This window comes from Eschrichtius robustus, chromosome 17 (assembly GCF_028021215.1).
Source record: "Eschrichtius robustus isolate mEscRob2 chromosome 17, mEscRob2.pri, whole genome shotgun sequence".
Classification (NCBI taxonomy): Eukaryota; Metazoa; Chordata; class Mammalia; order Artiodactyla; family Eschrichtiidae; genus Eschrichtius; species Eschrichtius robustus.
In genome coordinates this window covers 86007414-86024746 of record NC_090840.1, presented here as the reverse complement: position 1 = coordinate 86024746, position 17333 = coordinate 86007414, and the positions used below count along the sequence as shown (strand labels likewise).

Here is a 17333-nt window from a genome sequence, read left to right as displayed (position 1 = left end):
CCTCCATTGGCTCACGGCCCCGTCCTCTGTGTTCAAAGTCAGAAACTTCGGGGGGAGTCTGTCTCATGAACTGTGTGTCTGGTTTTCTGCAGCCGGGAAAGCTTCGTGTGACTAGGTTGGGTCCACCCGGATAATCCAGGATGATCTCCCCATCTCAAGGTCCTTCATCCTAATCACATGTGCAAAATACCTTTCACCAAGTAAAGTAATATTCACAGGTTCTGGGGGTTGGGACACGGACATCTTTGCAAGGGGCAGGGGGTGGGTGTCATTATCCCACCTACCACATCACCCTAGCCAAAACCCTAAACCAAAACACCTTACCAAGATGTATCAAATGAAATAAATGCACCAATACGGTGAATCTCAAGTTATCTTAAACATTCCAATACTCTTTACAAAATTATTCAAGTTCTCACACCTTTCAATTTAAAATTACTATCTAAAATAACTTACACATCTAGTTGGAAACGCTGATGCTGTCTGATTCTGCGTCATCTTAAACAGTTTGAGTGTCCAATGCATAACAGATTGTACCAGTGATTAAACTGAACTCAAAAGGATCAATACTATCATTGCTTCATTTAATGCCTATGTTGAGGTTTTCATTTTAACTTTTATCTTTTCAAAGTTATATACACATTATTTTAAAAGTGGAATTTTTTTTAGGCCAATAATAAATAATAAATACTGTCTCTAACCCTGACCCTTTCCAAATTCAACTCTCTTAGCTGTTTCTTCAGGCATTTAAAATGCATGTTTCACAAAATCGAACGCATGGTTTTACTGTCTTTTTATTGGTTTTTGACATCACATGTCACCTGCTGGTGTCCTCTGGGGGGAAGGGGACCACTGGCCTCAATCCCCTGACCCAGCATCATCCCCGTGTGATGGGTAGTATTACCGCTTCATTCCCACAGGTCTCAGCAGAGAACAAGGTGTCCTAGGATTATATTTGCTTTCTTGCACAACTTTTTGTTTCCCCTGGAGTTAATCATTGCCTTTTGGGGGGCTTAGTTTTCTACGTGTCTCATTCATTCCTCCCTAGATTCTCCCGCAGAAGTGTGAACCTACTCTGTCTTGAGATTTGTTGCAGAGCTGGCTGCTGTGTCATCTTTTCCTGGAGCCCCCAGCCTGCCCACTCTCTGCCCCAGGCTACTTGTTCTTGGGTTTGTGACCCAGCTGTCAGCATGGGCTACGCCTTCACCAGCACCTCCCTCCTCTGGTCTCTGGAACCCATGCTTTCTTCTTCCTTCATTCACCGTCTGTTTGAGGAGGAACGTCCTGAGCGAGGATGCATGGAGAGTCACGGAGTCATTCCTGTTTGCCCTCACTACTCTCACATCTGCTTGTTCGTGCAGCTAGGGACAGTGTTGGGCTGGTGGAAGATTACTTCTTGCCAGGACTTTGAGGGTATTCTGTCATTTTCTTCCAGTCCCAAGAACTCCCATGCCTTTCTGAGTTCTGACCCTTTGTGATTTCTTCTCTCTCTCTCTGGATCTTCTCTTTACCCAAGTGCGTTGGAAATTCTCAACGATGTGTCCTGATGTAGACCTCTTTCTTTTATTTTGTTATTTTTAATTGAAGTTAGTTGATTTACAATGTTGTGTTAATTACTGCTGTACAGCAATTTCCATTATGGTTTATCATAGTATATTGAATATAGTTCTCTGTGCTATACAGTAGGACCTTGTTGTTTTGTTTTTTAAATATTCAGTTATTTATTTGGTTGCGCCAGGTGTTAGCTGCAGCTCGAGGGCTCCTTACTTGTGGCATGCGAACTCTTAGTTGCAGCATGCATGCAGGCTCTAGCTCCCTGACCAGGGATTGAGCCCGGGCCCCCTGCATTGGGAGCACAGAGCCTTACCCACTGTGCCACCAGGGAAGTCCCTGGACCTTGTTGTTTATGACCTCTTTCATCTATTGTCCAGAGATCCCAACCCTTCAGTTCTAGGAAATTTTCTTTGCTTTTCTGGTGATTTCTCCCCTCTCCTTTTCTGGAATGCTTACTTAGATGTTGGACTTATTTTTTGACAGGTGCAATATGTGCTGGTTAAGGGCATAGGCTCTGGAGCCATTCTGCTGCTTCCTGCTGTGTGACAGTGGTCTGTGACTCCACTTTCTCACCTGTAAAGATGGGGATAATAATGGTCCCCACTTCATGGGGTGGTTGTGAGATCGCACAAGTTAACTGTGAAAAGTAACGAGAACAGTGCCCAGCACACAAGCACTCTGAACGCAGCAATGCCAGATTTTCACAGGGGAAGCTGCCACCAGGGGGTGGTGCTTTTGCCCCCCACAGTGGTGGTGGCAAGCCCCAGCCCATCCACCCCTTTATCCACCCCCTCTGTTATGGAGGCCTCTAAGGCGCCCGGCCAGCTCTAGCACTGGGGAGCGCTGACAAGTGTGACAGTGACTCCATTGTCTGCTCTCTAGCTATATGGTTTTGTTGTTGTCATACATTCTGGAAAATTACAGCTTTATCTTTCAACCTTTCTGTTTAACTGTTCGTTTTCCTCTCACGCTTTTCATTTATAAGTGCTCTTTCTCGTTTGCTGAATGTTCTTTCTTTATGGCCTCTTGTTCATGTTTTCGGATGCAACAGCCTCTCTAATCTCCCTGAGGATACGGTTTTAGCTTTGCTTTTTTCCTCCTTCTTCTGCTCGCTTTATTGGCTGTGTTCCTTCTGAGTCCCTTTTCCTTTTGCTTTTTTGTTTTTTCCTCTCCCTCAGCTGTCTGGTGATCCTGGGTTGCCCAGTTGCATTTAATCTTAGTGGCTGGGGCTTATTGCCTGGTGAGCTTTGAGATCAAGGATCGAGCCAGGCCATTCTCCTGACCACCTCCCAACTGCCAGGCTTTTCTTCTGTGTTGGGAGCTAGTGCAGAGATGAGCTCTTCTCTCTGAGGATTGTGGGTGCCACATGCTTGGGGCCGGACTCGGAGCCAGGGGTGGAGGTGGCAGAAAGGCGGGAATCTCACGTATTCCCCCACTTTCAGAACAGGACCCTGCCCCCGACGGCCAACCCAACGGAGAGCGCCTCTGCTGGAGCTCACCTCCCAGCCGCAGCCGGTAGGGGCTGAGCCCTGGAGTCTCTCTTCCTTTTCACAGTTGCACTTGCGTGAACGATCTCCTGGACCCCGACCTCCAAGATGCGAAAGCAGCTGCCGCTGTCCACCTTTCTTCAGCTCCACAACATTCCACTCCTTTGTCTTCATGGGTTGCTTCCTTTATAAAATCCTTTTCCTATCATTTTAGAGGGAAGGGAAATGAGGCAAATATTGTTGGGTTTAACCAGGGGTGTCTGTATTTCATGTCAAACTCTCCCAGGATGGAGAAGAGACCTGCCTAGTTGGGGAAGACACCTTGCTGCCTCAGGCAGGCTGAAGTTGCTAAGCTGACAACCTCAGGGCCTGAGCCTCACTGAGTGAGGGTCTTGGGACCGGGTGGGCATGCAGCAAGCGTCCAGGGTAGTTCAGCACCAGGGATGGACACCAGGAGCCTTTAAGAAACAGTTCAGAACTAAGGGGACTCTGAGTGCATACCCTGCCCACGGGATTGGTTCAGAAGCCTGTCTCTTGGGTTGCAGTTCTACCGACTGTATGTCAGTGACTCTACGACGCCATCAGCGCAAAAGATGCAGTGTTTCATGGGTCAGTAGGAAAGAGAAAATGCGGCCATTAGGTGACAGCACACCATGCATTGGTAGGCGCATTCAGAGATGTTATGACGCAAAGATGCATCTCGAAATCTGAGTCCGAAATACAGCGATTCTTTGTCACTGCTTTCAACCGCAGCCCTGGAGAGGATCGGGCCGTCTGTGCCCTGCCTCGGGTTTTCCTGCAAAGCAGGCAGAAAACCGACCAGAGGCCGGAGGGCGGCAAAGGACGAAGCGAGCGGTGGACTGGGACGCACAGAGGCCGGCGGAGGGCGGGGCTGGCGGCGAGCAGAGGCCGGGCGGCAGCGCGCGCGCCCCCAACACGCCCCCGGCCCCGCCCCTTCTGTCCGCCCCTCCCGGAGCGTTAACTGTTTCTCCCCTCACCGGAAGCGCACTCCTTTTTCCTTCCACGTCGCCCGGGGAAAGGGTCTTAATCGCGAGAGTTCCGTCCTCTTGAGAGTTCCTCCGCCGGCACCCAGATCGCGCGAGACCGCGGAAGGAGCCGAAGCGTGCGGCGCGCGCGCGCGGCGGCCGCGACGGGCGCAAGATGGCGACGGCGACCATAGCTCTAGTAAGTGAGCACCCCGTGACCGCGGGCCGCCGCTCAGATGGCGAGAGCGGGTTGTCGGCCCGGCCAGGGCGCCGAGGGTCCCCCGGGGATGTGGCGGTCGCTCCGGGGCCCCGCGCGAGCTCCCGCGTCCTTTGGTCGCGCGAGGCGGGGGCGGGGCGGGCGCGAGGCGGGGGCCGGCCTGCGGCCGCAGCTTCCGGCCCGCAGATTGCAGCTTCCGGCGGTCGGCGCGGTAGGCCCTGGCGCGGTGGGGACCCGGGGCGCAGCTGGGGGCCGTGCCGCGCGCCGAGCCGGGTCCCTTCGCGGTGAGGCCGGTCGGGCCCCGGTGGCGGTCATCCCTTTCTGTCGATGGGGTGCGCCTGTGTCCCCGACTTGAAGGCGGGGCTCCTGGGAACCGTGGCGTTTCTTCTCCCGCTAGTGTGAAAGGGGCCGCTGGGCGTGCGGGGGCCTGTAGGAAGCGATCGGGCCCGGTGAGGAGGGAGGCCTTGGCTTCTTGCGTACACAGCTGTGAATTTGCTCTCCGCTGATGCTCAGCGGGGAAGAGGTTTCCAGCCAACAGGGACTCCGTCCTGCTATCCCCACTCAGGAAGGGAAGACGGGGTCTCTCATTGCATGTTTCCTGAGCAATCACATTGTCCCAAGCGCTGTGCGAGGACTTGGGGGAACAGTGGGGAACCAGAGACAGTCTTGCCCTTTTCCGGGGTCTGGTGGGCACTGGAGACCAGTACCCACCCAGGGTGCCTGAAGTGCTAGGGGGGTGCGGGCACCTAAAGGAAGGAACCCCTCCTGCCCTGCTTAGTGCTCGCCTCCGTCAGCCACGTGGAGCAGTTAGCATAGATGGACAACTCCTCCTCACACAGCACTTCCGTGGTGAAGTCTCCCTTCACTCTTCTTCCTCCCAGGCGTGTGCGACTGACTCCCCTCCGGGACCCTTCACACGGCGCATCCCTTTCTTTACCTGCCACTCTCCCCCGACCTGTACTCAGACTGATGTGGTGAGGTTTGTCTAAGAAGGCAGCTTTTGCAGGTAGATGGAGGCTGGACTGATAGGGGAGATGTCTGAGGGTCAGGGGGTGTACTTAGACTGCCTTGGCCATGCTCTCAGCTGGGGGCTGATGCCCAGAGAGGGGACCGAACCTGTCGCACTGGGGAAGAAACTGACCCCTAGTGAGAGAGAGGCCCCAGGCTATGAGGGGGGCCCAGTGTGTGATTCTCAGGCCTAGCTAGCTTCACTGTCCTCTTTCTGCCATGTCCTGCTTCCTGTTGAAGCCATGAGAGCAACTACTTTTGTGAGAGGGACGTTAGAGAGAAAAGAGGTGAAGGTGGAGGCTTGGAGGCCACCAAAACTCCTGGGAAGGTGTAGGAGCAGGAGAGGCCAGTGAGAGTCATGTCCCCAAGCGTCCACAGACCTGCGTCAACACCATGCCCCAGCCTTGCTCAGGGGGACTCAGCTCTGCTGTGGCACAGGGCCAGACACAGGTGGTGTCATAGTAGAGGTGGGTGGGGGCACTGAGTCTAAACCCTGTAAGCTGAGGTTTTCGATAAGGGTCTTCACTGGCCGTTTGACTCCTTTCAAGAGGTTAATATATGTATGTTAATAGGTGTATGTAAACCGTAAAGGCCCAGGCTTACCTCATCAGCTTGTGGGAGTGAAGTCCAGCTTGTGGTCCAACACCTTCCTCTTCCTACCTTTTGAATGGATAGGTTTCTAGAAGGGTTATCTGTTTCCCTGCAGTCCTTTTGGGGCATATTGAGAGCTTGGTCTCTGTCTTCTGGTCCATGCATGCTGAGCAGTGCTGGTTTGCTGTCCTAAGCTGTGGCTTCAGCTCTTGTGGGAGGTGGAGTGGAGTGGCACAGTGATCTCGTGGGGAAGGACCCAGGAAGATACAGCAGTGCCTCTTCTGACTTGGGAGTGCCTTCCACCTGGTGGCTGCAGAAACGGGCCATAGCCCCTTCCTCTGACACTCGGACTCACTCCCACTTGGGACCATCATCCTTGGGTTCCATCTGGCAGGAGCGCTGGGACCCTCTCCCCTCCCCGGGGCACAGTTGCTTTTTTTCTCCTTCTGTGGGTCCCAGCCTGCATGTCAGTTCACAGAGAGGCCTTTTCCCTGGAAGCTACGGCCCAGTGTGCCTTATGGCCCCTCTCTTCCCGCCCTGTGCTTGGTGTTCTTCTTAGCACTTGTTAACTGCAGAAATAATCTCACGTAGGTGCTGGTTGGTATGTCTCTTGTCTTGTTTTGCTGCATCTGCAGTGCCCTGCACAGAGCCTGGCCATGCAGTGGACAGCATGGCACCATGTGAAGGGGACTGAGCGGAAGGAAGGCAGTGTCCTGCAGTGGCCCTGCTGTGGTGACTTGGCTCTGGATGTTGTAATAATACTAATGGTCATTGAAACCTATGGATTGCTTGCCATGTGCAGATGGATTGCCTTAAGTACTTTATATGGAACCACTCACTGAATCTTCCTGCCAGCCCCAGGAGACAGGCCTGAAGAGCCTGAAGCCTGGAGATGTTAAGTAATTATGTAACTTTTTTTTTTTCTAGTGGAAATAATCCTTTTGCCCTGGGCTGTTGATCACTGGCAGTGCTGGGGTTTGGGTCCCAGAATCATGGGGCAGCACTGCACCCCACCCCACCATACACACACACCTGCCAGAGGGGGATTCGCACCCCTCAGGGCACTGCTGCCTGGTGGGGGCGGGGTGGGGGGCTTTGTGAGCGCAGGGCGTGCTGCATTCATTGCCAGAGGATGACAGCATGGGACTGGCTGTAATGATAAATGACAGTTTCCTTTAAGCTCTTTTAGCATCTGCTTAGAACAGACCCCTAGGCTCCGTGGGACTGGAAACTTTGTTTCTGCCATGAATGGGGTAGGATGTGCTTCCTAGAGTTCCTGGTGAACTGAATTTTCCTGGGAAGTCTCTTCTGAGCTGTGCTCTGATCTCAGCCCTGTCCTGGTTCCTGTGTTGGCTATTACAGTAATTTGGGGGAGTGGTTTATAAGTGTGCCCTCAAGTTGACTCTGCTCACAGGGGTCTAAAGGTTGGATTGTATCCCCAGACCTAAGTTATCTCTTGCTGTGGGTCTTAAGAGGCAGCCTCTGCTCTGGGTGTGTTCTGGGGGCTGCCAGGGAACTTGGGGCAAAGCCAGACTCTAACCCTGTCCCCAGATGCCATGTACCCACTGGGTGGGGCCTGTGTCAGCAGGTCCCCCCTTTCCTTTGTCTCTCTCTGGGGCACAGTTTCTAAGCAGCAGTGGTGCCGAGTTCAGAGGGGTTCCAGGGAGGCAGCAGGGCTGGGTCGGCCACAGCTTCTGTGCCCACTGGCCACGTCTCTAGTGCAGTCAGGTTTGTGCTGCTGTCTCTCCTTTGAGGCTGGAACTCCTGAGACATGCTCTGGCCAGGTCGGCCCAGCCTTTGGCTTTGTTTGTGCACGGACCCTCGAGGGTGGGCATGGCTGTCGCCTGTGTTCAAGATATCTGTGGGTCTCGTCCTTGATCTGGGAGCGGGTTCCTGCTGTGCGGCATCTGAGAAGGTGGGGAAGTCTCAGGGCCCTTCCACTAAGACCCTCACCCCTGTGACGTTGCCCACCTTCTGCCCTTGGCCTGCCGCCCTTCTAAGCCTGGTCGGGAGCTTCTCCTTCCATTGGGCTGGCTCTGCACGGCAGTGCTTCTCGGCCCCTCTAGGCGTGACCAAGCTCTCATCTGCCCTGAGTTAGACAGCCGTGGACAGTTTGCTGGGGGAGGGAGGCGTACACTTACACATGCAGACCCCCTGCCCGGCCCTGCCACTCAGAGGGCAGCCCTCCTCAGAGCTGTCTTCAGGAGGGGCCTGGGACCTGCCCCATGGGCTTGGCCAGAGACTGTTGAAGGCATTGGGGCTGGTGCTGAGCTGTGGGCTGGCCCAGGCATGTGTACAGGGTGCTAAAGAGGTGCCTCTGTTTGCCTCAGGAGGGAGACGGCCATCTGTGCTCCTTGTCGTCTTGTCCTGCGCGGCCTGGCCCAGCCTGCCAGTAGGAAAGGAAGTGATCTTTAGGACCTCAGCTGTGTGGCCAGAGGGCAGCTCTCGACCCACTCCTGCCTTTTGTTGGCCTGGGGCAGGAGCACAGCTCAGCTCTCTACCGTGTCTCTTTCTGGGGACTCGTTGCCAGCTCGGGGCTGCCCCAGATTCTGCTCTGGTTTCTGCCAGGCCAGCCCCTTGTGCTGGGCTCTGGGCAGCTGCAGGTGTGCTGGAGGAGTGGGCAGGGTGAGGTGCAGTGAGGCAGTGTCAGGAGTGTTCAGGGGCCATGTCACAGCTGGCTCCTTCCTGGGCCCCTGCCGGCCTCCCTTCCTGGTCCGTGCGGAGCTCAGCTCTTAACCAGGAAAGACGAGAGAGGGCCTGGGTGGCTGGGTCTTGTGAATGTCCGTCACATCGTCTCCTTCCTGCCTGCAGCAGGTCAATGGCCAGCAAGGAGGGGGGTCCGAGCCGGCGGCGGCGGCGGCGGCGGCGGCGGCAGTGGTGGCAGCGGGAGACAAATGGAAACCTTCACAGGTACTGACCTTAAGCATCCTCGCCCTCAGGCCCGCCTGCCCGCCCGCCCGCCCGCCTGCCTGCCTTCTCGTCCCTGGGCCCAGAGAGACCTGGCAGGGGGTGGGGCGGGAGGAGCCCGAGGGACTCTTCTCTGCCTTCTGGGCAGAGATGCCTGTCCTGCCCTCTCGCCACCCAGCCTCCAGCCACCCAGCCTCCAGCCTGGCTCTAGCCTCCTCCTCCCTGCCTCTACTTGGCGTCCTCCCTGCTTCTGTGGTGGGTTGAAGCCTCATGTGTCTTCAGACACCAGGCAGATGGTGGCTGTGGTCAGGTGGGGTGTGAACCTCAGCTGGTGGGAGCCCTTCACCGTCGGGGTCATACAGAAGGGCAAACGTGTTGTTCCAGAATGTGCAGAGTATTCTTAAGAGCCAGAGATACAGAGTTTCACTTGAGATCTCTGATTTAAGTAAAACGTGAAAGCAGAACCATGTGTAAGTCAAAGTACAAGTCTGGGGGCCTCGGGCAGGGCTTCAGGGTAGGCGTGGGAGATCTGGCCAGTTCTGGTCGCCGAGCCGGTGGGAGTGTGGGAGGGGGAGCCGGGTAAGAAGTTTCTTCACGCTTCTCCACGGCAGCGCCTGCGTCCGGAGGGTTGAGGGGCTGTTCGGCTGGGCCCCCAGCACGCTCGGGGGAGGGCCATGGCACGCAGCCTGGACCCTAGGAAGTTACGGGGACTGAAGCTGGTGGGCCCCTCTAGCCAGCCCTCCCCGACCCTGGCTGGCTGTCTAGCCAGCCATTGGTTGGTAGGAGAAGGGCTTTTTGTTTATCAAGACAAAGAGGAGATTGAAAAGTTTCTAAGGGGCTGAAAGGGGGTAGCATTGGTTACCATGGTGACAGCCTGCTCTGGAGTCATAGCCCCAGGCTCTCGGGCCTCTCTCCCACTATGGAGAACTGGGCTTGGAGCCAGCGAGAAGGAGGACAGCCTCGCAGGGGCCAGACTCGGTCGCCAGGGGAGGGGCTTCCAGGGCTTCCTGCCCTTTGACCCTGTGCTGGAAACCCCGCATTCCAGCTGGTCAGGGTGGTGGTTCTTGGGGTTTGGGTCATCCAGCCCCTTCCTGCCCCCTTTGTACCTCTGTCCTTGTTCGTCACTCCTGTGCTGGCGACCTGCCTCTCTTCTCTGCTGTCCCTCCCGAGGCTTCATGCTGGGGGCTGCAGAATACCCCCTCTGGAGCGGTTGCTGGCCACCCAGCAACTGGTGGATAGGCAGGTGTGTTCTAACTCCCGACACACATGCTCTTCTGGGTCTGGTGGCCGTGCTTCTCTTCCAGCTTACACAACTGTTTTCTTCCCCCTGCAAACAGCTTAGAAATGAGTTTTGATAGAGGGCATGTAAACAATCGTAGTAGCATCCACTGTGGTCTGCAGCAGGCTGGGACACCGCCACCGCCACCAAAGCGTCTCCTCGTCCCTGTGCTCGCCTAGGGTGCTGGTGGGTGTCCGCTTCTGTCCCCCTGTGGCTGGCCTGCTCCTGGCTTCTCTTACCAGGGTGCTATGCACAGCCCAGGGAGGAGTTTGGTGGAGGCGGGTTGGAGCCCTCCTCGGGGCTGCGGTGGCCTGGGAGAACAACTCCGGGCTCTCCGGGCAGTGTGCACAGCGTGCAGGGATGGGTTACCGCCTGGAGCTGTGCTGGGAGGGAGCCCTTGCCCATACTTGCTCTTTGAGTGGCCCCTGGATCTCGTCCCGAGCAGGGAAGCCGAGTCTGGGGCCATGAGAAAGTGTGGGTGCCAGGCAGTCTGGGAGCGAGGAGTCCCAGGACCTCCAGAGAGCCCTGGCCCCTCCCCTTGTCTTAGAGGACAGCTGAGGCCGGCTCTCTTGTGCAGCATGGGACGGGGGTTCTGGGGTCAGGCTTGCCATGAGGGCTGGGCCCTTCTTACTACTTGCTACCTGTCTTGGTGACTCCTGCACACCTGGGTCCTGCAGCTGCTCTGGGTTACCCAAGGGCCCCCAAGGTGTCTGTCTGCCTCGGTGTGTGTCCTCCCGGTGGGTCCTGGAGGAGACCGGCCTGGGACAGGCATAGGGATGTCAGGTGGGCAGACCCACGTCCAGGCCAGGCGGGAGACAGTCTCTGTGAGGACCTGTCTGCCCCTGGGAGCGGGCTGAGCTGCAGGCCACGTGCGGTTGTCGGGGCAGAAGGTGGGGTGGGCTCCTGGGGCCGTGTGAGGGAGGTCTTGAACTCGTTCTTAATGATTTCCCTGCTCCCCATCACCAGGGGACGGACTCCATCAAGATGGAGAATGGGCAGAGCACAGCCGCAAAGCTGGGACTGCCTCCCCTGACGCCTGAGCAGCAAGAGGCCCTCCAGAAGGTGAGCGTGTGCGTCCTTCCCCGGGCGCTGCGGCAGGGGAAGCCGCTGGGCGGGGGAAGGCCCGTCTCCCCGCGGGCCGGGCGCCCCCGTGCTCCTCAGCACCTTCTCCCACAGGCCAAGAAGTACGCCATGGAGCAGAGCATCAAGAGCGTGCTGGTGAAGCAGACCATCGCCCACCAGCAGCAGCAGCTCACCAACCTGCAGGTGAGCTGCCCCCCACCCCCCCCGCCGCCGCCTCTGCCTTCTCTTCCTCCTCTCGTACCTGCGGCTGTCCCCGCAGGGTGGCGTGCTGCTCGGTTTCTCAAGGACTCCTTGGGACACCCAGGTTCCTCCCTGAGGCACGAGTGGCCCAGCCTGACCCACCTGTTGAGAGCCCACTGCCCACCCCCCCCCAACCCTCCTCTGCGCCCTGCCGCCCTTCCCGAATCGGCTCCTCTTCTTGGACTTCAGACTGTGGCCCTGAGCCCGTGTGCCCCCAGGCGGCGTGGCTGGTGTTGCAGCCCCTAGGAATGTTCCTCCCCGCCCCCATGGCCTCGGATGAGAGCAGTCAGGGCGCCCTGCAGGGAGTTCAGTCCTCGGCTTGGGGCCCAGGACTGAGAGGACAGGCTGGGGACGCCTCCACGGGGCCCTGCTCTAGGCCTGTGGCCAGAGGCTGCCTTGGCTCTGGGGAAGAGGACAGGGTGAGGCTGACAGGTGCCTGGGCCTCGAGCCCCCCCCCCCCGCCCCCTGCCCCCCGCCCCCTGCCCCCCGCCCCCTCCCCCTCAGATGTTCATACTGCCAGGAGACACCCTGGCTCTTCACTGTGCTCCATCCGTTCCTCCCCTCCCCCTCCCCTCCCCCCCCCCTCCTCCTCCTCCTCCTCCTCCTCCTTCTCCTCCTCCCCCCCTTCCTTCTGCCCCGCCAGCCAGGCTGCGGGGCGGGGCACCTGGGGCTCTGAGGCCCCCCTGGGCAGGTGCCGGCGGCTGGCCACTTGGCCGGCAGTGTGGGAAGGCAGGCGGGCCTCCTGGCAGGGCGGGGACTCCGGGCCTTGCCGCTGTCTGCGTGAGGTGTGACGAGAGCGGAGACTGCTCGGCTCCAACAGACTGAACTCTGTCTTTACTGTCTTTCAGATGGCAGCAGTGACAATGGGCTTTGGAGATCCTCTCTCACCTTTGCAATCGGTCAATAGACATGCTCACTTCTTCCGGGGCTCATGTCCTTAGTCAGGGCTAGAGGGGGGCAGTGTGGCCTGCGTGCTGGGGACCTTGCTCCCCATAGCCGGCCCTGCCCGCCAGCTCGGGACGAGCGCAACAGAGCGCCAGGCGTGGCGGGGCCAGTGGTGTGGGGGGCACCCACCCCGGGACCGCCCGTGGGGAGGCCTACATCTGCTCTGAGGGCCCGCCTTAAAACTAAACGGCCAGGTAACTGCGGAGGGCAGCCGGCCAGGAGGGTAGCTGCCCACGCCAGGCCCGCCTGTACCCATGCCGCCTGCACGCACGGGGTGCACCGCCGGGCCTCCAGCTCCGCCGGTCTCCAGGCTGCTCGGGCTCCTGGCTTGGGGTCAGGCCCCCGAGGAGAGAAGGCTCTTAACTCATGGCCCCATCAAACCCTGGAGGGAGGACGGATGGATGGGGTGGGGGGCTGGGGGGACCCAAGCGAATGAGAGAGGGAAGGACAAGGACCGGGCCTCGGGCCTGGCTGTCAGCAGGGGGCGGAGGCCACGCGGCCGGGGAGCAGGCAGAGGCGGTGGCCGTGGCCCTGGCTGCTGTCAGCAGGAGTCTGGGAAGGAGAAGCCCCTCCATCGCCCAGAGGCAGGCTGAGGAGGAGGCCAGGCCCCTCTGGGGAGTCTGAGGGGGAAACGCGGCCTTCGCTGGGGGTCATCCCTGGGCGTGCCGCTCTCGTAGGGGAGACGCAGTCCTGAGCTCGGGGGCCAGACAGTCGCTGTGTCCTCTCTAGGAAGCGTCTGTCTGTGGGGACAGGTCAGGGAGAGGGCTCTTGGCACACCTGCTGTTGGGGAGCCCGCACTGAAGAGGAGACGTGCTCCTATCTTGGAGAACTTTGACCTGAGGGGCAGCTGGTTTCATGTCTGGGGCGCCTGGTGCGAGAGGGGATATAATTCTACTTTTTTGGTGGGGGGGTCCTTGGTCTCAGCAGGGAGCCTGAGGCCTGTTTGTTGAGAGCATAGTTTGAGGAGGGGAGTCCCATTTGGGGGGGGAATTCTAGTCTGGGGGAGATGTGGACCTCATTTGTAGGCCCCTTTCTGAGGGACGGGGGGCCCGGCCTGTTCTAGGCCAGTTGATGTATCTAAAAGAAGCTGGCCTCTGGTTATGGGGAACCTCGTGAAGGTGTGGGGCTCCCCTGTTGAGGGGCTAGAGCCAGGGCCCCGTCTCCTTTGCCTGCCCTGGGCCTGTGGTCTCCTCCCTGGGCCCAGCTCCTCCCAGTGGCCCATGGCGTGTGGCGCTAGGACCCTCCCTACCAGGCATGTCATATGTGAGGTGGCAGGGGGGGAGCTGTCTCCTTGAGGGAATGGGGAGGTCCCCCGGCACAACTGCCAGGCTCGCCCCAGCGTGGAGGCGGTGTGTCTGCCCAAGCAGAGCCCAGGGGCTTCTCCTTTCGGCGGCTCTGCCACCTCTTGCTGTTCCCGGGGAGTAGCAGCCCTTTTTTGTGAGGGTTCAGGCCCTGGGGCCCTGCGCGAGCGGCTGCTGGTCGTCTTCTCTCCGGGGAGCCCCGTCTGGGCTCCTCACCTCCTCCCCGGGGGCTCTTCTGGGCGGTAGCTGCCCTGTCTTCTGTCCCCTCTCTCGCCTCCACACCAGTGGGTCCCTGCAGCCTGGCGGCTCCCCCTTCCCTCTCTGTCGGAGTGCACGGCCAGGACACTGGGAGGACCTCTCAGCCCACCCGGGTGCCCGGCCCCAGACTGGAGGGCTTGCGGCCCTGCCTTGCGACCACCTGTCAGCTTCGCTGTCAGCCTGCCCGGGACCTGGGTGGGCAGGGGTGCGTCCGTTTCCTGCCTCCAGGCCTGCCTTTCCTTCCTGGGGGTGGGGTCCTGCCGACCCCCACCACCCTGACTGCAGGGGCTGAGCCTGCACCACGCTGCCGTGTGGGGAGCCCTCCCCAAGCGGAGCCGGGTGGGTGGACCAGGAGGGGAATGGGCTGCCTAGCCTCCCACCACCCCCTCACAAGCCAGTGGCTCTCTCTCCCCTTGTGTCCTGCTCCAGATGGCAGCTCAGCGACAGCGGGCACTGGCCATCATGTGCCGGGTCTACGTGGGCTCCATCTACTACGAGCTGGGGGAGGACACCATTCGCCAGGCCTTTGCCCCCTTTGGACCCATCAAGAGCATTGACATGTCCTGGGACTCCGTCACCATGAAGCACAAGGTGAGATTCCATCTGCCCTGCCTTGCCCCACCCCCGGGCTCTCCAGGCCTAACAGCGTGTTCCTGCGTCCAGGGCTTTGCATTTGTGGAGTACGAGGTCCCAGAGGCCGCCCAGCTGGCCTTGGAGCAGATGAACTCTGTGATGCTGGGAGGCAGGAACATCAAGGTGAGGCCGGGGGTGGACCTTGGGGTCAGCGTGTGGCACGGGTGTGCTCTGTGCTCAGTCCCCCCGAGATGCAGAGCAGCCCCTCCAGGAGCCTGCAGCGACCCGGCCTAGGCTGACTGGGCACTCTTCATCCCTGCCTCTCCCCCAGGTGGGCAGACCCAGCAACATAGGGCAGGCCCAGCCCATCATAGACCAGCTGGCCGAGGAGGCGCGAGCCTTCAACCGCATCTACGTGGCTTCTGTGCACCAGGACCTCTCGGACGACGACATCAAGAGTGTGTTTGAGGCCTTCGGCAAGATCAAATCTTGCACACTGGCTCGGGACCCCACGACTGGCAAGCACAAGGGCTATGGCTTCATTGGTGAGCTTGGGGAGGCGGGGTGGTGGTGAAGCCCACCCGACACCGTGGCTGGCCCTCACTGCCGCTCCTGCTCTGCAGAATATGAGAAGGCCCAGTCGTCCCAGGATGCCGTGTCTTCCATGAACCTTTTTGACCTGGGTGGCCAGTACTTGCGGGTGGGCAAGGCTGTCACACCCCCTATGCCCCTGCTTACACCTGCCACACCTGGAGGCCTCCCGCCTGCTGCTGCTGTGGCCGCAGCTGCAGCCACAGCCAAGATTACGGCTCAGGTAAGGGCTGGTGGAATTGTGTGGGTTTGGTGGTGGGCACCAGGCCCCCCTGATCCTGTGCGGACTGGCTCTTTGGTCTTGAGTGGAGGCAGCCAGACCGGGGACTAAGCACAGTGGCCTTGGTTGCAGGAAGCAGTGGCTGGAGCAGCGGTACTGGGTACTCTAGCCACACCTGGACTGGTGTCCCCTGCCCTGACTCTGGCCCAGCCCCTGGGGGCGCTACCCCAGGCTGTCATGGCCGCCCAGGCCCCGGGAGTTATCACAGGTGAGCCTGGGTGGGTCGAGGTTTCCCTCCTTCCCCTGCCCCCTCCTCTGGGCTTGATGCCTTCAGCTGCCCTTAATGAGCTTCCTTAGTCCCCTGTGCCCCGGGCAGTTCAGCCATGCTCAGCGGTGCTGTGCTCCTTCCTGGGAATGGTGGAGGTGGGGGGAGTGACTGCTGGACCTGGTGGGTTTGCTGCAGGTGTGACCCCGGCCCGGCCTCCCATTCCGGTCACCATCCCCTCTGTGGGAGTGGTGAACCCCATCCTGGCCAGCCCTCCGACACTCGGTCTCCTGGAGCCCAAGAAAGAGAAGGAGGAGGAGGAGCTGTTTCCCGAGTCGGAGCGGCCAGAGATGCTGAGCGAGCAGGAGCACATGAGCATCTCTGGCAGCAGCGCCCGCCACATGGTGATGCAGAAGCTGCTCCGCAAGCAGGAGGTGGGCAGCCGGGACCGGCGGGGCGGGGCGGGGCTGGGGCGGGGCGGGGCTGGGGCGGGGCTGGGGCGGGGCGGGGCTGGGGCGGGGCTGGGGCGGGGCGGGGCGGGCCAGCCAGCCACAGCTCTCAGCTGTCCCCCCCCACAGTCCACAGTGATGGTTCTGCGCAACATGGTGGACCCCAAGGACATCGATGACGACCTGGAGGGGGAGGTGACCGAGGAGTGTGGCAAGTTTGGTGCTGTCAACCGTGTCATCATCTACCAGGAGAAGCAGGGCGAGGAGGAGGATGCGGAGATCATTGTCAAGATTTTTGTGGAGTTTTCCGTAGCCTCAGAGACTCACAAGGCCATCCAGGCCCTCAATGGGCGCTGGTTTGCTGGCCGCAAGGTGGTGGCTGAAGTGTATGACCAGGAGCGTTTTGATAACAGTGACCTCTCCGCGTGACCTTAGACCCACTCCCTGGACTTGCACTTTCTCCTTGTTTCCTCTGGGTTTTATAGAGTGATTCGGTGGTATCTTGGGCCCAGCCGCCCAGCCTGTGGATAAAGGTGCAGATGCTGCTGGCCCTGAACGTTCCCGTCTGACAGTGGTCTTGTGCTTATTGGCTCCCGTTGGGGCGCGGGCGCGGGCGCGGCTCAGGGCGAGCACCCGCGCCGTGCGGAGGCACTGGGCCTTGACGGCGGAGGCACTGGGCCTTGACGGCCGAGACCTGAGTGCCGGGAGGAGGGCGTTCGCCGGGGTCAGCAGGGGCTGCTTGGTTACTTGGTGCCCGCGTGGGGCCGCGGAGGAACGTGGGGGTGGCTTTCCTGCTCTGTGGGGCTTCACTGTCACCTGCGCAGGCAGTGCTGCGAGAAGGCTGGCCCAGAGCCCCTGAAGTCCCGGGACACGTTTAGTCTGTCAGGCAAATGAGCGCCGCCTTGGCCCGGCGCCCTACCCTCCGGGAGCCCACGTCCCTGTGAGAGGGGCGGCGGGCAGGATCGTGGGGTCTTGAAGCCAAGCCCGGGGAGGGGGCCTGGCGGGCGGGAGGGGCGGCAGGAAGCCTCGGTCCCGGGAACGGTTGGGGCGCTGGCGTGCGGGAGCTCAGGCCTTGAACGGACTTCAGCTCCCACCATGCCTTGCGCCAGGGGGAGGGAACCGAGCTTCCCGACAGACCGTGCGTGGTGCCGCTACGAGTCTTCGAAGGCACCGGCGCCGCGAGGCCTTGTGGGGGTTGCAGTTCGGGGCGGCGAGGGCGGGCCTCGGCTTCCCGGCGGGCTGCGCGGCTGCCGGCGGTTGTCGGCGGGGCAGTCCGGCGGGTAGTGGCGGCGGTTCCGGCTGCGGCACAGCGGCGGGCAAGCGGACGGCTCGGGTCAAGTGGGCCGGGCGGGATGCGGGGCTGCCGCCGCCTCCTGAGA

The 17333-nt window shown here is 60.0% G+C and overlaps 1 protein-coding gene across 5 annotated transcripts; it reads left to right on the top strand.

The window, feature by feature from the left end:
- The first annotated feature begins 4113 nt into the window (after positions 1 to 4113).
- PUF60 (poly(U) binding splicing factor 60) lies at positions 4114 to 16510 on the top strand. 5 transcript variants are annotated; one of them, XM_068526144.1, is made up of 12 exons: positions 4114 to 4226; positions 8655 to 8753; positions 10996 to 11091; positions 11206 to 11295; positions 12201 to 12251; positions 14286 to 14447; positions 14520 to 14612; positions 14761 to 14974; positions 15053 to 15243; positions 15373 to 15508; positions 15704 to 15939; positions 16084 to 16510. In XM_068526144.1, the coding sequence occupies exons 1-12, from the start codon at positions 4203 to 4205 to the stop codon at positions 16381 to 16383; spliced, it is 1692 nt and encodes a 563-aa protein (XP_068382245.1). In that variant the 5' UTR covers positions 4114 to 4202; the 3' UTR covers positions 16384 to 16510. The 5 variants fall into 5 exon arrangements, with proteins under 5 accessions (XP_068382245.1, XP_068382246.1, XP_068382247.1 ...); XM_068526148.1 differs by lacking the exon at positions 4114 to 4226 and adding an exon at positions 4626 to 4693; XM_068526145.1 differs by lacking the exon at positions 12201 to 12251 and having other exon boundaries at positions 4115 to 4226.
- The last annotated feature ends 823 nt before the right edge of the window (positions 16511 to 17333 follow it).